General features: G+C 37.3%; 1 protein-coding gene across 6 annotated transcripts in view; it reads right to left on the bottom strand.

The window, feature by feature from the left end:
- Positions 1-1,340: 1,340 nt before the first annotated feature.
- LOC146449185 (uncharacterized) overlaps positions 1,341-17,267 on the bottom strand; it is a 36,799-nt gene continuing 20,872 nt past the window's right edge. For 3 of the 6 annotated variants that reach the window (XM_085101302.1, XM_085101301.1, XM_085101303.1), the window contains exons 3-11: positions 12,240-12,863; positions 8,692-8,808; positions 8,025-8,138; positions 7,352-7,465; positions 5,817-5,930; positions 5,430-5,543; positions 5,175-5,216; positions 4,711-4,811; positions 1,342-3,508 (exon numbers count right to left, since the gene is read on the bottom strand). In XM_085101302.1, coding sequence (XP_084957428.1) covers positions 4,711-4,811; positions 5,175-5,216; positions 5,430-5,543; positions 5,817-5,930; positions 7,352-7,465; positions 8,025-8,138; positions 8,692-8,808; positions 12,240-12,863 — 1,340 coding nt within the window. In that variant the 3' untranslated portion in view covers positions 1,342-3,508. Of the gene's footprint in view, positions 3,509-4,710; positions 4,812-5,174; positions 5,217-5,429; positions 5,544-5,816; positions 5,931-7,351; positions 7,466-8,024; positions 8,139-8,691; positions 8,809-12,239; positions 12,864-17,267 lie in introns of all 6 variants that reach the window. The other 3 variants (XM_085101305.1, XM_085101304.1, XM_085101306.1) reach the window with 3 other exon arrangements.

Genomic DNA, 17,267 nt, shown 5'->3' with positions numbered 1-17,267 from the left:
GATCTTTATTTTGCCATTTTTCTCCCCGACACACGAAATTACGTATATCACAGGACATCTGTTGACCACAGGCGACGGGTATTCAACGCTCCATGATCATATTTGGGCAGTGTTACAATAACATGGTATATTGGTACCCACTTCAAGCATTATCCGAAGAGTTTTTAGTAGATTTTCTTTGCTCTTTTGTCATAAAGAAATAACTGTTTAGATGTTCTGGTGCATGAAATCGCTGCATATTCTTATTCGGCTAAGTTGCATATTCCAGCGCGGAGAATCGTCCTGTAGGCGAATACAACACAACTCGAAAGAATCTCCGATACTTCTTACCAAAACGTCCAAGAACCTAATGCTGCTCGAGATTCCTCCGCGAAGGTTGAAGATTGCCTTCGAGTATTCTTAAAATTTCGGTTATTAATGCATTAGTAACTCAGGATAGGTGGTTATTGTGCAGCATGTAAGGAGGCTGACGCACACGCTTTATCCGTTTTTCTCAGGCACGCATTTTAACCCTAAACGCTACAAAGACGCACATTCCAACACCATCGTGGCCATCTCGGTAAAAGGAAATCCTGAATGCTGGAATTTAAGAATAGTGCCTCCTTCTGCCACTGCACGAAAGTTTTGCGCCTATCCGGATTGTGCAAAACAAACCGATATTTAATTGCGCAGTTTATGACTCATGATGCAGGAAAAGTAGATATTAGCAAGGGTTGTTGGAATCTAAAAATACATTAGGGGTAACCACTAATTTTTCAGAGATATTTAGGCTTTAATTTGGGGAAAAATACCATACAGGTTTTCTGCTTAATTATCTCTGAAAAATGCATGGTTACCCTAAAATTTTCTATTTGGATTCAAATAGCCCCTACCAAGGGAGGATACCTTTATACTCTCTTGCCCCTACTAAGATCTACTTTTCCAGCATACTCATAATACATGCAAAAATGCAGCTGTATTAGAAGACAAAGTACTTAATTTAACGGCGGACGATCACAAAACAAGCTTAAAACGCACGCTATTTTCCTGCATACGGGGACAAAGTCTCGGTCGGGATTGTCGGCGGTATTTCGTGTACATTGGTAAAAATCCAGGCCTACGTCAGATCGCGCCACTGTATCTGAAACGTTTTGCTAAGCGATTTGTTTCTTGTACTACAAGTAGGTAGTAGACAAATCTTTTAGCCAAATTTCTTTAACTTTTTTTCTTCAAAACAAGTCTTTACTTGAAGTTTTCGTATGTTTTGATGTGTATGTACTGATATAATCTTCCTCGCAGACGGTCTTTTGGCTAGTCACGTAATCGTCCTTCCAAAGATTGCTCGACCAGCAAAAGAGCGCCTGCGAGTTAGGCTAGTACTCATGAAGACCAATGAAAAAAGTGTGTATGCACCATCGCTCTGGACGCTGATCATTTTTGTACGTTGCCTTGATTGTGCTCACCATTTGCTGGGAATGAATATTCCTGACACCATTTGGCATATATTGGCCACGCAAAGTGGCAGTTTATTGGAAGCAACGGTACAAAAAAATGATGGTACAATAACTCTGAGTGAAGCTGTTCCCAGCAAATGTAAGGAGATGCGCGCGCTCAAAAATAATGCAAACCCGACTGGACCACGAGGACGGGGAATGAGGAATGTCCCTTAGATGGTGTTTATCTGTTGGGTGTCTTAGGCCGACGAGAACAAAGCCCCCTTCCAGGCTGGAGGGATACTCTCCTATATAGGTATGTGGGACGCCAAAGGGCATTGTTTTAAGCCTTTTTGGTCTCAAATAGGGTATAGTTTTTGAAAACGTTGGTCTGAAATATGGTAAGGATGGTCTAGAATTTTCACGAGCAAATTGGGGTGGAAAGGCCTACAAAACTCCTACTCCGATGCTGTCAGCTTTCATCACGGTCTTTCCACCAATTTAGCTTCTTGTATATTTTTAGCGGGTAACATGATTATTTGGATCATTTGTATGGTCTGAAGGAGGGTATCGAAATATGGTGGGAATATCACATTCTTGATCTGAAATAGGGCAAGAGTTTCAAAAAGCGAGCCACACCTACCAAACCCAAATTTTTGGGAAGTTCCCCCTCCCCCCTCCCTTTTAACCCCAAAAAAGAAGCAACAGTTATCTAAACCTTTGATAGGACGATAAAATAATATCTCCTTAAGGGAAGACGCAGAACAGCTTCACCGCTAAGGTGCAGAAAATTAGTTATATGCCGAATAAAGCGACTTTATATTGTGCTAAATTGAATTGGCCTTTTCATATTGCGGCCGGATGCCATTTTTAAATGTCAAAACCCCACTATAATTACTGACCAGAGTATAATTTTTCTCACATTGTTACTGATTGATAAAACATTTACGTTATGAAAATAACAGAAATGGTCACCACCACAAATAAAATATGTTGATCAAAAAAAAAATTCTTCCAACCAGGACAAAAAAATATATATGATGAACTGTGGGGAGAAAATGAACTTTTATATCGGGGCTTACGGTTGCTTACTTGATTCATACCCAGTGTCCTTCTGAGATCACCAAATGCAAAACCATTCTGTGTGGTGTGAAATACAAAAAGAAGCAAATTTTAAATAGAAGTAAAAATCAACGATAAAAAAAAAATTCAGAGTCTTCATTACACCATTATCAAGTTGAACTGTACATTAGGCTCGGAAGAAATTTAACTTACATTTCAACTCGATAATGTTGCTATCAAAACGGACAAACGTCGGTTTTTATGGCTAATTCTTGCTTGTATTTGTGTTAACAAAACCTTACTGACCTAACTTATTCGTAAATTTTAAGCCTGGCAGTGAAATACTAGAAAATTATCTACCTCGTCACCAGTCTCACGCTGGCTCAGTAGTGAGAGCACAAAACCCGTACACGGAAGGATTATTGGTTCCCTTTCTGTCAGTCATGCGTTTTTCAGTGAGGTTCAATCAGAAAAAAAAAAAAGAAAAAAAACAAAAAAACGCCAAACAATGCTTTGTATTTTAAGGCCTTTTAAAATTATTGTTGCTTAACTTTCTCTAAAAAAGCACGGTCATTCTCAATTTTCTGTTTCCATTAACCTCATGCTAAGATTTGCTTCGCCCGCTTTGTCTACTGCTGTATTAGAAGGCACACCCATTTAGAAATGGTGTTTCTTTCAGGTATTATACAGAGTAAGATAGACTGCATCTAACTGGCTAATTATAAAAGACATGATTTGATTCAAGGATAAACTTCATTTATCCTTACGAAAACTATGTTGCCTTACTTAATTGCTACTACTATGGTTCAGAAAATATTATATCCAGAAAAGCCGCAACTCCGCAACTGAGTATTGTGTATTAGTGAAAAATATTTTTCATCACTATTTTTCGTGCTTATGTGAGGATTACGGCTAAAGGACACTGTGAGATCTGACTATTATAAGAAGCATGCGTCTCACTCGAGCTGTACATCTGGATATCTCTAAAATAATGGAGATCAAATATCCAGCTTGTGATGTTTCTTTAGGCGCACCTGCGAAAAAAAAAAAGGAAAATAAAAGAACAACCTATGATTAAATCAATCTAGTTTCGATCGTAGAAAACTATTTAACTTTGAGGCAAAATTCCAGCACCCATCTCTGATGTGCGCGGAATGAAACATAGACAAGATTACCTAACCCAATGTTGCCTTAATCAGATTCCCGATAGTTTTAGGTGGTGGAAATTCATTGAGGGGTAAAGGAAAGAGTGAAATTATATATAATGACATATTAATCCTCTCTACGTTTAAATTTTTCAAACGGTTGTATTAATACACGGGCGATAAGTGAAGATTGACGTCTCTGTCATCTTGACAAAATGCGCATGCGCGCTTGGCATCCTTTGCACTTGCATTTGCGTCCAAATAGACTTACTGATCTTCGGATATATGACTAAACGTATCGACTTACTTCCTTCGTTTGATGTTCAACATAGTGATTGTGGAAAAGGTCGGGGGGTGAGATTTCGGGGGGTGAAATTTCAGAATTGCGTTATATTTGTTTTGTTTAAAACATTGCAAAAGTCCCAGCTAAGTTTATTGACATCGTAGAGCAAGTAAAATAACTAAATAAATAAATAAAACAATCAAATACACACGCCTCTTTCTTATGAATAAAATACACACGTTTTACCAATATTCCAAACATTGTTAATTCCGTTAGCCTATTGATACTAAACGTCGCGTTCATTTTTCTGCCTGGAATTTCTACGGCAATTAGTGTAGCACGAAATGGGATTGTCTTGTTTATGAAATGTTGTACATAAGAAGAATAAGACCCAATTTAAATACCCAGAGCGACTCCATTAGAGCCAAACTCTTTGTTTAACTTTCAATTCACTCATCTCTTCACTATATATACTCGATTTCTTATTTTACTTTCACTTGATAATGACGTTCTGGAAACGTGGAAACGTCGTGCTAAGTGTTACAATATTTTATCGTAGATTTTTATTGTCAAATTTAAACTTACATTTGTAATATTTGGAATTAATTTCTCCTCCTTTCGGTTAACAGCGCGTTTTTGTATCGCGAAATAGGCAAAAATTGAAATTGCGCTAACCTTGCACTTACTGCTAGGTACAAGACACCCTTTCCGAGCGAATCCTTCAAATGCAGGCCATTTTATGGATTTAAGCCACCCCCACCCCCGTTATCGTAAAGTAGAATTATAATATTCTTCTTATTTTGCTTACCTATTTGCGACAGACGAATACCAAGAGGACGACCACTAGAATGATAGTCAAAGCAATCAAGACAATGCCAGCCGCCAATAGGCCAACGATAGTATCCTTAACTGAAAGAAAACCAAAATATTTATGTTATCTTCACTAACAACAGCAATTATTTGTAAAACTAAAGGTTAGTGGGTGAGGGATACGAGGGTGGGGAAGGGGGAAGGGGGGGGGGGGGGGTGGTTAACATTTAGGCTCCGGTGAGGCACTTAGTAGACCTTTATTTATTTTAGTCGGACAGAAAAAGCCAGAGGGGCATCTTTTAAGGGAAGGGTCCACAAATTTTCATGTTACTTAAAAGGGACACATGAAACCTACCTGGTTTTAAAAATCAAAATACTGGTAAATATGTTTAAATAACGAGGGCTATTGATTTATTGCCTACTGCCGGAAACTAGTAAATAAGGCAGATTTTTGGAAAGTACCTTTGTTCTTGTCACTTTCTTCGCTAGGTGTCTCTTCTTTCTCTATATTAGAAAATAAATAAATAAAAATAAATAAAGGATGCATTGTCATAAAACGAGTCTGCTACCTTGAGCGTAGTAAAACAGTTATAAACGTACAAAGTCCACGCTGGCAGAATACACACCCCTCCCCCATCCCCTCTTTGTTCACCACCTACTCCGTGATATAACAGAACTTTAAGAAACCATTTTCGTAGGCATGGACAACATCCCTACCAATACTACAAATCTTTCCGCTATAACCAGCAGTACAGTTGCAAGTAAAATCGTTTACAGCGTCTGTGCAATTTCCTCCATTTTGGCACGGTTTAACGGCACAGTCGTCAATATCTGAAGAAAAGAACATGCATTGTAAAAAACTGGAGTATTACCATTAGGGATCACAAAACTCTGTAAAAACAAACATTTTACAAGAACTTCTACTGGCAAATTTTGCTCCTATTTCCCACATAAGTTGAGATTTGTGTTGTGTTGTTTCCACGTTCAAAAACAAAGTCAAGTTAAACATCTTTCAGTCTAACTATTCATGAGTTTTCAACTGGTATTTATTTATTTATTCCTTTCCTCTTATAAAATAATTAAAAAAGTAAAATTTATACTCACCGACGCTACAATTCTTTCCAATATAACCAGCAACACAGTTGCAAGTATAATCATTAACAGCGTCAGTGCAGTTTCCTTCATTCAGGCACGGTTGATCAGCACAGTCGTCAATATCTGACAGCAAAGAAGTACGCACAGTCATAAAACGACTTTACTACTATCATGGTAAAACAAAATCATATAACTCGAAAGCCGCGACATGAATGCAAGTGGTCAGTTAGTCTTTCCTACTACACAGCTAGATATATATTTCTTTATATTTTTACACTAATGTTTGAAATAAGCTATAAATCAAAAGGATAAAAATACACTTCCTCAAGATTTGTACTTCCGTAAACTAGCATTTTTAATTACAGCTTCATAAACAAAAACTGTGCAGTCTCCTCCATTCTGGTACGGTTGAACGGCACAATCGTCAATATCTGACAACAAAGAAGTATACGTATAGTCATAAATATATATACCGTCGCTGATTTTAGAATGATGTTTCGCAATCACAAGTCTGCTATGCTTACAAACAAAACAACTTGTGAAGTAGCAGTGCATTTCAACAAAATCCCACACACTCTAGGTGATTTTTCATTTCAATGCATCAATCAGGTGCAGGCCCCCAACAACTCTGAAGACATCGATAGGATTTTAATTACAAAAGAGGCTTATTGTAGTGCTCAGCTCTTCTCTTTGGCACCCCACGGCAAGGAGGGAATTTCATTCAAAAAACAGAATCTGTTATAATTAGGTTACGTTCCTGCATGATTAATCGTTCAAAGGCCCTTTCCTTGGATTTTCTCAGCCATCTAGGTGTTAGGTGGACTCAAAGGCCCTGCCCGGGGAACTTATTATCATTAGAATTGTTTAAGGCCCCTCCAGGGATTTTGTTGTTTATTGGCCCTTTCGGGCTCCAAAGGCCTCGTTTTAAGATTTTTTTTTTTGCTCAATATTTTTACGTTAGGATTGATTGCCTTTCTCCAGACATTTGTGTCTGATGCCTGCCGCATTGCCTCTTCAGTAATCGTGCTCGTTTTAACCAGTTCGGATTCTTACCTTTTAGTTTTTATCTTTCATCTTTTGCTGACTGTTCTCATCAATGTCATCCTTTCGCGTTAATTTTGCTTTTCTGCCGTCTACTAATTAGCACCAATTTTTGTTCTTTTTTTGTTATCTTGTACCTTTTGATGGTAGTCACTTGTAATGACGTATCACTAGCACCCTAATCACAGTTAAGGTGCGTTTTTATCCAAAAGCTGTAGTAACTGTAAAAGGTCTTTGACCGAAACGTTTTATTAATTTTTTCACCTTTTTTTACGTCAGGAAGTTGTCCGTTTTCGCTCTTTCTTTTAGCTTTCCATATATATTGTTTCTTTATGCTTTTTACTCTGATGTTTGAAATAAGCCATGAATCAAAAAGATAAAAAACACTTCCTCAAGAGTTGTGCTTCCGTAAACCGGCATTTTACAGTTTTGTGTACAAAAGTTGTAGAATAAGTAATGCATCAATCACACAAAATAATTCAAGAAGTAAAATTTATACTTACCGACGCTACAATTCTTTCCGCTATAACCAGCAACACAGTTGCAAGTATAATCATTTACAGCGTCAGTGCAGTTTCCTCCATTCTGGCACGGCTGATCATCACAGTCATCAATATCTGACAACAAGGAAAAATGCATTGTCATAAAACGACTCTGTTATCTGAAGTAATTATATCCTTCCAGCCTTAACATACATATACAAAAACTGATTGACTTGCTACCATCAGATTTTAATAAATTTTATCGGTGATGGTAAAACAGGTTTAAATGTGTGAGGTTCGCGTTGGCAAAATCCGCTCCTCTCCCCTGACCATCTTTCCTCACCAACCACACCGCGGTCTAGATTTCGGTTACTTTCCAAGACTTTTCTTGGTAACCAGAGTTTCGTTTTTCTCCTTGATAATTGAGCTTACATTTGAATGATTAAAGTTTACTTTCTTTTGAAAATTTGAGAAACCGTAAGCGAACAATGTTGCAGTTTCTTATACAAGGAAGTTATGAAAATTCTTTTATTTTTTGCAGCTGGTAATTGAGAAATCAGCATCTTTAAAGAGAAGACGCCATCAGCAGGAGAAGCATGTATCGATTTTATTCGTTCTTGGTGAACAATCGCAAAGAAACAAATTCAAGCGGAGCTTTACAAAATAATTTTCTTAGAGAGAACATCATTCTTACCAATGGTACAATTCCTTCCACTGTAGCCAGCAGCACAGTTGCAATCATAATCATTTACAGCGTCTGTGCAATTTCCTCCATTTTGACATGGTCGAACGGCACATTCGTCAATATCTGACAGCAAGCAGACATGTTTTGTCATTAAGGACTTAGTTAAAGTAAAGGCGCAAACGTAAGTATGACCTCCGTTTTTCTCGTTTGAACTTATCGCGGAGTTGGCTACTTTCCCCCGGTGTTTCAAGCATCCACCCACCCCCACCTCCCATATACCGTTAATACAACCTCTTCTATCCCCAGCCCGCCCTCTTTGTTTTTGTTTTTTGTTTACAGGGTCAAATCTCTTCACTTATCCTTAACTTAGTAGAAATAAAAGTTTTGGTAAAGAAAATTGCACGTTAAATTATGGCACTTCCAGAAATGTTTCATTGAAGTCCACAAAATATTTTGCTCAGGTTATCTGACGCCATTTAACGTCATAATAACAAGATGGCAATTGTCTTGGTACAATAATAATTCTTTTGATTCTTGAGAATTTTACTAGAGTTTGAAAATTGTAAAAAAATGATCAAGAGCAATTTCTTCTTAGATAACTTTAAAAATTCCCAAAAAAATAAATTCAAATGGCGCTTTACAAAATAATTTTCTTAGATATGAACATCATCCTTACCAAAACTGCAATTCTTTCCACTGTAGCCAGCGGCACAGTTGCAAACATAATCAAATACAGCGTCTGTACAATTTCCTCCATTTTGGCACGGTTGAACAGCACAGTCGTCAGTATCACCTGATAGCAAGCAAACATGCATTGTCACAAAGTACTTTGTTGAAGTCGGGGGGCTACAAAACTCCAAGGGCCCATATGAAATCTGACCTCGGCATTTCTCGGTTAAACTTATTCTCAGTGTTGGGCACTCTTGCGTGGGTTTGCAGTTTCCAGCATCATCTCTGTTACATATCCTTAATCCTACCTCCTCTAACTCCAGCCAGGCCTTTTTGGTTTTTGTTTTAATTCTGTGGGTGGAGTAACACGCTATAACTTGCTAAAAAAAATGTGAGAATGAAAATTGCAGGGTAAATTATAGTATATCCAGGAAGGTTTCACTGAAGTCCAAAAAAAGTTTTTTGGGGTCACACGACTAGATATAGCGTCAGGACCACAAGATGACAACCATCTGGGCTCCACCATTTCGGATTCATGTTGCTTCAGATCCTTAGAAGTTCGTGAAAATTGGCAAAAGCATCCACACAATTCCTTCTCGGTGAATGTAAAAGCTGGGTGACTACATTTGTTTGTTACCTTTGACTATCAATATTTTTACCTTTACTTTGCTCATTTACATTTGTTCTTTATAGTTATTTTTAAGAGGAACCCTAAAATACAGTTCTGATGTACTAATGGGTTATCCTGTATAAATATTCGTTTGTTATTATTATTATTACTATTATTATTAATATTATTATTATTACTATTATTATTATTATTATTATTGTTGTTTTTATTATTATTATTATTATTATTATTATTATTATTATTATTATTATTATTTCCACGTTTAAGAACCCTTCCAACTTTACACACGGACATGTGAATTCCCCCGTTCACAAAAGTTTTCTTCGCGTGTTAAGCTGTCCTTCTAAACTAAACGTTCTTTCTCAGGCTTTAATCCCATGTTTGAATCATCAAACAATTTCATTTTCTTTGGTGCCGATCGTTTACAATTGGAAATAAAAAAAACCGGTTATTCCCGTTTCGAATTTTTCAGCACTCCCAACACGATTTAAAACTTTTCCTCCATCAGGACGTTTTCACGTAGATTGTAACACGCTTGGTAACATAACCTTTGAGAAAATAGATAGCTACTGAAAGCGAGTAGGAAAAGGCTCATATTGGGGATTAACTCTCTTATCCCTTCATCCTCTCTGTGTTATCCGAATTCCGTGAAAACTACGAAGCTACACAACTACGAACAATAGCGATGAAGGCTGTTAACACACATTTTCGAAAAAGGTTAATTACCCTACTTACACTCTATATTTTAGAACGGAACGTATATTTTATTGTCTTCTTGTCCTCCTCTTTCTTTTTAAAGCTTGAAATTCTAAAACAAATCCACACCAAAACAATATGTTTGGACTATTAAAAAAGTAGGAATGTCAACCAAAAAGGTGTGAATAGATCAGCAAGTGAGCAAACAAAACTTCAAACTTTTTCGAGAAAAAGCGCGCAAAATCGTCGGTCACGGAAACCAGAAATCAAATTAACATTGCTGGAATCAATGTTAGCTCAGTAAATATCGCTTTCAAAATTACGCTATCACGCCGATCCGGTCTATCGTACTATCATGAAATTATTTCTACCTTTGATGATATATAGCAATGATGCCATCAATAAATCTGCAGTTTACTAAGCAAATGAGTATTTTAATTTATTTGCCTGTGCCAATAGGAAAAAACGAAGCAACACCATCTAAAAAACCAGACTGTTTATAATATCTCTTTGCAACGCTGTTTACATGAATCGGAGTAATAAAATCGAATGGAGCTAATAAAACTTATGTGTTAAGGTCAGACATCTGTAGAAATCAGGAACATCGATACAACAGATGTATACATGGAAAAAGCAAATCCTCCCGCTTCTTCGTTTCAGAATAAAAGCGCTTTGCGAAGAGTCTCTGAGAAGAATATATTCCTTCGGAATAACAACTGTACAACTGCATTGTCAACGCGAGATGTTACATGTACTTAGATCGAAGTGACCAACGATTTTCCTTTCCTCACGAAGATTGTTCTTGAAAGTACCCACAGAAATGAAGAGAGAGGATATTATACAAAGCTTTATGACACAAAAAAATAGTGATATTCCAGGAAATGAGCTCGATGAATGTGGATTGCTTTCGCTATTTGGTGTTGGCTGGTAATTTTCTGAATTTTCGACTGTGCGAAATTCAGCTCGGCGCGCAATGCATCTCAGGTGAACATGGGCCTTTAAAATGAAAAAAAAAATCACTTTTCTTTTTTTAACTGTTATTTTTAAGCCCATATAATTGTTTCTTTATTGTTTCTGATCGCTTTTCGATCAATTTCAGAGTTTTTCTGAAGGTTTGCAATTGGAGAAATCAAGAAATCCAAGATGGCCGCCATTTGATAATCATGATGTTATTACGTAATATGACGTCATCACTTCTCTATGTGGACTTTAAAGGAAACATCTTTGGTCCTACCATCTATCCTCCAAGTCTCATTGTTATAGCTTTTACACTTGGAAGACGGGAAAAAAAGGGGAAAAAAGCCCGATGAGGCTTAAGAGGCTTTATAAAAGAAAATTCCAGTAGCTGGGTATGAATTTACAAACTTTTTTTTTTTCTAGAGAGTGAAGACTCCTCATTCTCATGCAGATGAAACTGTTCTCCTCCACACATCATTTGGGTGTTGAAGCCAATGACTTAAGTGTATCTTTGTGGCAGTCGACTATTGGTACCACACCTGATGCCCGCTATAAGGATCAGTCCACTTCACCCTTGTATTCCTGACAGTCTTAAGGATATCACATACCCCATGTGTGTTAAAAAAAATCTGACTTCCAATAACACCTTTACATTTTCGAAATTTTTTTAGTAAATAACAGGCCATAGATATAGTAGTATATTAGGTCAAGAAATTTCTTGAAAAAAGGAGTTTTTCACTATTTGTGAAACATTATAGAATTGCCAACAAAATGCATCAAAATGCTTAATTAATTACACCAGATAATTAACAATTATTCCACGAGCGCGAGTTTTGTATGAGATGATAGGTAATCAGCGGGGGGCCGGCTACGCACCCCATTGACTAACCATTCTATATCTAAGAAGAGCCTGTGGGTTGATTATTTTATTAACCCTTTCAGTGCCTGTATGACGCACTGAATGCATTGTGAAAACAAAACCTTTAGTTGAAACCGCCACGCGCCGGAAGCGGAAGCCATCGGTACCTCTAGAAGAGGAAAATTTTTGCGCAAAGGGAAAAACCCAGGGAAATTTTACAACAGCAACCGCCATTGTCACTTCACTCTTGTACCTCGGTCAGTGGGTTATGAAATTTGTTATGAACGAAAGCGTTGGATGTTTTTCCTTTCCCTTTAATAACCAAAGAAGACGTCTTTTATTGGATCTAATATGTTATAAAATGAAGTGTTTCCGATTATTTCCAACACAAGAATTTGTAAAGGATTCTTACCCATTATTTCGCGTACTTGTTCCTGTGCCAGAGAGATGTTGTAAAGTCTCATTTGGGTTATCCTGCCTTTGAAGAAAATACGGTAAAGTGGCGCAGCTCCCATTACGACGTTATACTTTGTTTCCAGATCTTTTTCGGCTGTGGCATTTTCTGTTCGAACTGCGACTCCATCGATCCACAGTTTGGCTTCCCCAGAGGTTCTATTGTAGGAGGCACCAACAAACTTCCACCCACCGGCTAGAGCACCGGTATTAAGGACTGAAAAATAAGTATCATTGCGGGCCACAAATAAAACATAAAGTTTCGCCTTCCATACACCAAAAAGCAACGGATGTTGAGAACTGCTTGGCCATGGGCTGTAAGAGAAAAATGGCCCGTTCTGGCCATCATAGTACACCCAGCATAGCATCGTGATTGAGTAACGCACGTCCAAAACTCCTCCGTCGCTGTTGTTGAATTGGATGTAGCTATTTGCGTTACCAAAAAATTCATAAGAGCCGTTCACTCGTCCGTCGGGTCCTGCAGCCAGCTGAACTCCAATGGAGTTGCCTTGGGGTACTCGGTCTTGGATTTCCCTGGTTCCATAGGTGACATTCAACGGGAAAAAGGCAACAGGTTCTGGAACTTTTCAAAAAAAAAAAAAATGAACGACTTTGAAGTTTACATTAAAATTTGTATCAATCAGAGGCTTAAATTTCCAGTGCAGTAAAAAAAAACTGACATAAAAGAAACTGCACATCCTTTCAGGCGATTATTTCTTGAGTCGGTAACGCGTGTATTATAGCTCGTTCTAGTTTTGTCGTTCTTTATAAAGAATGTTATTTTGCTTGACTTTAAGCTAGTCAAATTTAATTGTTTGCGTTTTCTTAAACTACCACGATGGCCTACCTTTTTCCACGCATCAAACAATCGTAATAATCATCCGCTTTTGTGACTTTTGAAGAAACGGCATACCACCTTAAACACGAGCTTGAACATCACACTTGGGCCTTGTGAATTCGCGCGCAGGCAAAGGTTTGCATGCGTCAAGATTGTACAGTTTATGTTCGCCTTATTTTTTAATATTCTAGATCATGATTCCACCAATTTTCAGCCGACGATAAAAGAGGCCATTTATATCCAATGGAACAACCGACTCTAAACCAACAATTGTACAATGTAAATTTTAATGTCGCTCTATAGTCACACGTGGTCATGTATTCTATAATAATTCAGCAACAGTTTTTCCGTTAGCATTTCTATGAACTTATTACAAATCCAAGTTTGTACTTTACGATTTAAACATGAAGATGATAGAAGGGCCGACGAAACATGTCTTTTAAAAACCATTTTTTTTCTTAAACTTTTAACGAGTAAGCTATAACTAATTAGCCTTGGATTTGGATAGACAGGATGGAAATTGAGTGGAGAGTTAAAAATGAGACTGATTTTTTTCCCCTATTTTTTCCTTCTGTGTTTGAAAAATAATATCAATAAAAAATTAATTATGGTTGGTTATATCCTCAATATATCACTTAGTATGTTTTACTTGTTGCTCTAATAGCAATTTTTTGTTTTCACGAAGATGCTTTGTGTTACAATTTTGCGGTTTTGATCAGGACGAAGCAAAATCCCCATGACAGTTTGTCCCTTGAAGCAGTTCATCAGCCGTTTCCAGCGTTACCTGATTAGCGGCTATACCTAATGTTGTTTTGTGGTTAACTAGCTCTTTGCTTTTCTTGTGTTTTCATCTGGTGTCTGTTTGGCATCTACTATACAATCTGTATGCAAAACCGACAAAGCAACGTTTTCACTGTTAACCGATTCGCACCGTAATGGTTCTTGTTTACATATAAAGATAAAATATGGCAGATAAATTTACTGTCCACATGACCCATATCCTATCTGGAAAACAACTGTTGACTGAACTTTTGGCACAATAAAAAGTTTTTGAAATCTACCATGAAATACAAACCACAGGATGGAAACAAAGTTATTTACAGATAACCGAGGTAATAGAAAGGATGTTCAGTTAAACACAATAAGGACTTTAAGATAGGACGACTACGGACTACGGCTACGGTTGGAAATGAGTCAGCGCCTGGATCGAGTCAGACTGCGCATGATCATTAGCACGGGAGTTTCCCGCGTTGTTCGTAGTCTTATTGCTACGGGGAGTAGTCAGTGTGTTTCATATAGTGGCGACTACGTAAGTATTTTTTGCTGTTTCTGGCCATTTTTTCTTTCCTATGTTACAGTGTTAGGTCAAACAAACCGAACCTTCCTCTTTTGAGTTAAAGTAGTGGAGCAGATGTGTTTTTGTTCATTTATCGCTGCAAATTAACTGGCACGATGTGACGACCATGTAAACATAGCACACTAAGCTGTCATAAGCTTGTGTCATTTCTTGTTTTCCTTTTTTAACGCAGAATTCACAATGTCTAAGAAAGGAGATACTACTAGGTAAGTTATGTTTAGAGATGATTCCCACTTTTAAACTCGATATTGCTACCATATGCAATTAAGCTTAATTTTAATCCATTTGTTTACTTTTCAGTGGCAGTGCAGATCTGATTTCTCGGTCTACGAAGCTAAGAAGCTTATCTTTTCACTCTGTAATCTCTGACACAGAAATAGACAATTGTTCTTTAATGTACTCCAAGTGTGCCTTTTATTATTACTTATTATTATATGGACAGGAGTGTTTTGCTGAAAACTAAAACACTCGTAGAATCCATAAACCACTACATCCGGGACCCGAGTGACGTATTTTCCGTATGTGACTCTCGCGAGTGACATATCGGCAATGATGTCACAACTCCCCCCTTTTTTGTTGAATGAACTTAGTTTGCTGTTCAGAACAAAATAATTTGTTGTGGTAAGCGACGACGATGTAAATGCATTTTCCAAACAACAAGAGAACGAGAATACTAAGAAGAAAACGCTCTATGATCTAAAGATTTTCAGAGAATTTCTAGAAACTTGCGACGAGGAAAGAGAAATAGAGAATATTACGCCTGCGGAATTCCACGAAGTACAAGATATTTTAAAGAAGAAACAAAAGCAGTTAAAATCTATCGGCAAAGGAAACCGACCCAATGCAGCGGATCCGCTCTCAGATGAAAATATCGCAACGTTTTACAGCTGCGGAGTCGTAGGAATTGACTCTCCTAGAGCTCTGCTTAACGCTCTATGGTTGAACAACTGTATTTACTTCGGGATGAGGCCTGGTAAAGAACAGAGAGATCTTTGTTGGGGTGATTTGCAGCTGAATACTGATTCAGAGGGAAACCACTTTGTCGAGTTCAGTCAGGAAAGACAAACGAAAACGCGCACTGGTGGAAACCCTCGAAATTTGAGGGATAAAAAACCTCAAATGTACGAAAACAAGAACAACCCAGATCGCTGTCCTATTAATACTTGGCCTTTACAAAGCATGGCCTTTACAAAGCATGGCATGTAGCGGGTGTTGAAAAAATTGGAGATCTCTTCAACGGCAATACCTTTTTATCTCACCAAGACTTCTGCTCTTATTTTGGTCTTAAAACTAATTTTCTTACCTACTACGGTTTATGCAAAGCAATTCCTCCTAACTGTATAAAAATAATGAAAGGTAAATTACAACCGCCTTCGAATAAATCCATAAGTATAGATAGAATTCCCCTTGAGAAGCTTTCTTCTAAACTTGGTACCAACTTTTTCGTTGAAAGGAAATTTGTTCCGGCCACCGCCGAAAAAAGACTCAGAAATGCTAATTTAAATGAACAGCAAATTTATCAAATTTACAAGATGCCTTTCAGTGCTACGAAAGACATACAACTCTCAATGTTTCAGTTCAAGATCTTACACCACATCTTACCCACCAACGCTACATTATATCAATTCGGAATTAAAGAAAATGACCGCTGTCATTTATGCGCTGAAAAGCAAACAATCACACACCTATTTGTGACTTGCCCCAATGCTCAGCTGTTTTGGACACATTTTTCAGTTTGGTGGCGCGAAAAAAGAACAACATTGAGATCTCGCTCTCTAAAGCACAAACACTTTATGGCATCACAGACACCGTGCGTCAGTGTCTTGGTTTAAACCTCTGCTTGATAATTGCTAAATACTATATATATACCGCGTCTAAAAATGAAGAAGATTATTTTTTCGATACTTTTTTGTCTATCCTTAAAAATAAAATACAAATTGAAACTAGCAAAGCTAAGGTGCAAGTCAAGCTGTAAAAATAATTTTCATGATTCTGACTAATTCCCTTGTTTTTTGGCTTTTTTTGTTTTGTTTGTTATTTATTTATTTATTTTTTGTCGTTTTTAGAGTATTTACTCTTCGTTAATATATAGTAAGGTAGTAATCAGCTGTATTAGAATTCTTTTTCATTATTTTGTAACAGGCTCCTACTCATCGGCTCCTGTTTTGTAAGCATTATCTTGTAAGTTAATATTATGTAAGTAAGTAGTATTTAACTAAGCAAGTTATATGTAGGTATTAAAGCTTTATGTAACTAAGTAAGTACTTTGTAAGTAAGTCAGCATTATGTTTGTAAAAACAACAAAATAAACTTGGCCTTTCAAAATTCACCGCCCTGCAGACATGATGACCGATGAATCTCCTTTCTATATTGCTGTTAATATTGAAAGCCCGAAACCAGGTCAAAGGTGGTTTAAATGCATGCTCCCCGCTTCAGTGGAGTCAATTCTCTAAGAAGCATGCTCAAGAACATGATAAAAGACTCAGGACTGAAAACGGACAAAAAACTCGTGAATCACAGCACTAGAAAGCATTTGGTTCAGAAGCTGGTGGATAATGATGTACCTCCAAACGAAATCATTCAAATAACTGGATATAAGAACGTCAACTCGATGAACAACTACTCAACTTTATCCGGTAAGAAACAACAACAAATTTCTGCTGTGTTGTCTAACACTGCTAGCACCTCAAAAACCTTGTCAACTGTCTCGATAGAAGAGAAGACTGAGTCGGCTTGCTTTTTACCCGATTCATTCACAGGAGGTTTATTTCAAAATTGCAAAATCGGGACGG

Source organism: Pavona decussata, unplaced genomic scaffold (assembly GCF_977016875.1).
Source record: "Pavona decussata unplaced genomic scaffold, jaPavDecu1.1 SCAFFOLD_602, whole genome shotgun sequence".
NCBI classification, from domain to species: Eukaryota; Metazoa; Cnidaria; class Anthozoa; order Scleractinia; family Agariciidae; genus Pavona; species Pavona decussata.
Note: the sequence above shows the minus strand (reverse complement) of the source record. Positions and strands in the feature narration are given on the sequence as shown.